The following is a 1334-nucleotide window of genomic DNA, read 5'->3' on the forward strand; positions in this document are numbered from 1 at the left end:
TGCCTTCTTTAAAGCACTACTATTTCTAGCAGCAGGAGCTGTACTTCATGCAACTTACGATCAACAAGATCAACGACGACTTGGAGGTCTGATTGGTTTTCTACCTTTTACATATGTAGCAATTCTTATTGGTTCTCTGAGTCTGATGGCTGTACCTTGGATGACAGGGTTCTATTCTAAAGATCTCATTCTGGAAGTAGCTTATGGACAATATCAATTTTCAGGCCATGTCGCTTATTGGCTAGGTACAATTTCTGCATGTCTTACTGCATTCTACAGTCTACGTCTCATTTCTCTGACATTTATGACATATCCTAATGCAAGTAAATCGGTTTACCTGCATACACATGATGCTCCTGTTATTGTAATGATCCCTCTAGTAATTCTATCACTATTTGCAATTTTCTTTGGGTTTATCGCCAAAGATCTGTTTGTAGGAATGGGATCAGATTTCTCTTCATCTGTTCTATTTACTCATCCCTCACGTATTAGTCTAATTGAGGCAGAATTTGGTCTACCTCAAATTATTAAACTACTTCCTGCTATTGGTACTTTTGCGGGTGCAGGACTAGCACTGTACCTATACCATGTGCAACAAGTGTTTACAATTCAACTAACGGATTCGGTATTTGGACGATCTCTCTATAAATTCTTTAATGGTAAATATTATATTGATGTGGTTTATAACCATTATATTATGTATAAAGGACTAAATCTAGGTTACACTATTTCAAAAACACTTGATCGAGGTATTATTGAGCTCCTAGGTCCTCAAGGACTAAGTACTTCATTTACTTCAAGTAGCAAATCAATTGCTAAATATGATACAGGAAACCTGACAGATTATGCACTATACATGGGTGTTGCGCTTGTATCACTTACATGTCTCATTCTGACTCCTCTCCTACTAAACATCAATGTATATGGAGTGGAACTCCTTATTGTCCTATCTATTGGACTTGTTGTAGTGAATACTACAAAAGACTATACTTCGACACAACCACAAACTCTTGAAAATTCTCCTTAGCTCATAGTAGTCGTACTACTATTCGCTGCAATGTTCCTATTGAAATTGGCCACGTTGTGGACCGGTTCCTGGAAAAAAAACTTACAGATGAGGAAATGGATGCTATTTATATGGAAAAAGCACAAGAATATATTGAAAACTATTACAAAAATAAGCTAAACAATAAATTAATAATATCTCCCTCAGTCAGTTTAACCTACATTTGTTTGTTATAGCCAGATTAATATAAGTAATCAGAGGATTTAGTTGAGTGGTTTAACGCCGTTTTTACACGACGGAAAGAGAGGTTCAATTCCTCTAATCCTTA

The 1334-nt window shown here is 36.1% G+C and overlaps 1 protein-coding gene and 1 pseudogene across 2 annotated transcripts; both read left to right on the forward strand.

Annotated features, from left to right (window-relative positions):
* Window positions 1-133: 133 nt before the first annotated feature.
* IE81DRAFT_296034 (hypothetical protein) lies at window positions 134-1027 on the forward strand (the record flags this gene model as incomplete). Its single annotated transcript, XM_025512126.1, has 1 exon — window positions 134-1027. A coding segment is annotated over one exon (894 nt), but the record flags the coding sequence as incomplete, so codon positions are not given.
* A 236-nt stretch (window positions 1028-1263) lies between these two features.
* Window positions 1264-1334, forward strand: IE81DRAFT_t39 (annotated as a pseudogene). Its single transcript has one exon. The product of its transcript is annotated as a tRNA-OTHER (tRNA).

Source organism: Ceraceosorus guamensis, assembly GCF_003144195.1.
Source record: "Ceraceosorus guamensis strain MCA 4658 unplaced genomic scaffold IE81scaffold_246, whole genome shotgun sequence".
Taxonomy (NCBI): domain Eukaryota; kingdom Fungi; phylum Basidiomycota; class Exobasidiomycetes; order Ceraceosorales; family Ceraceosoraceae; genus Ceraceosorus; species Ceraceosorus guamensis.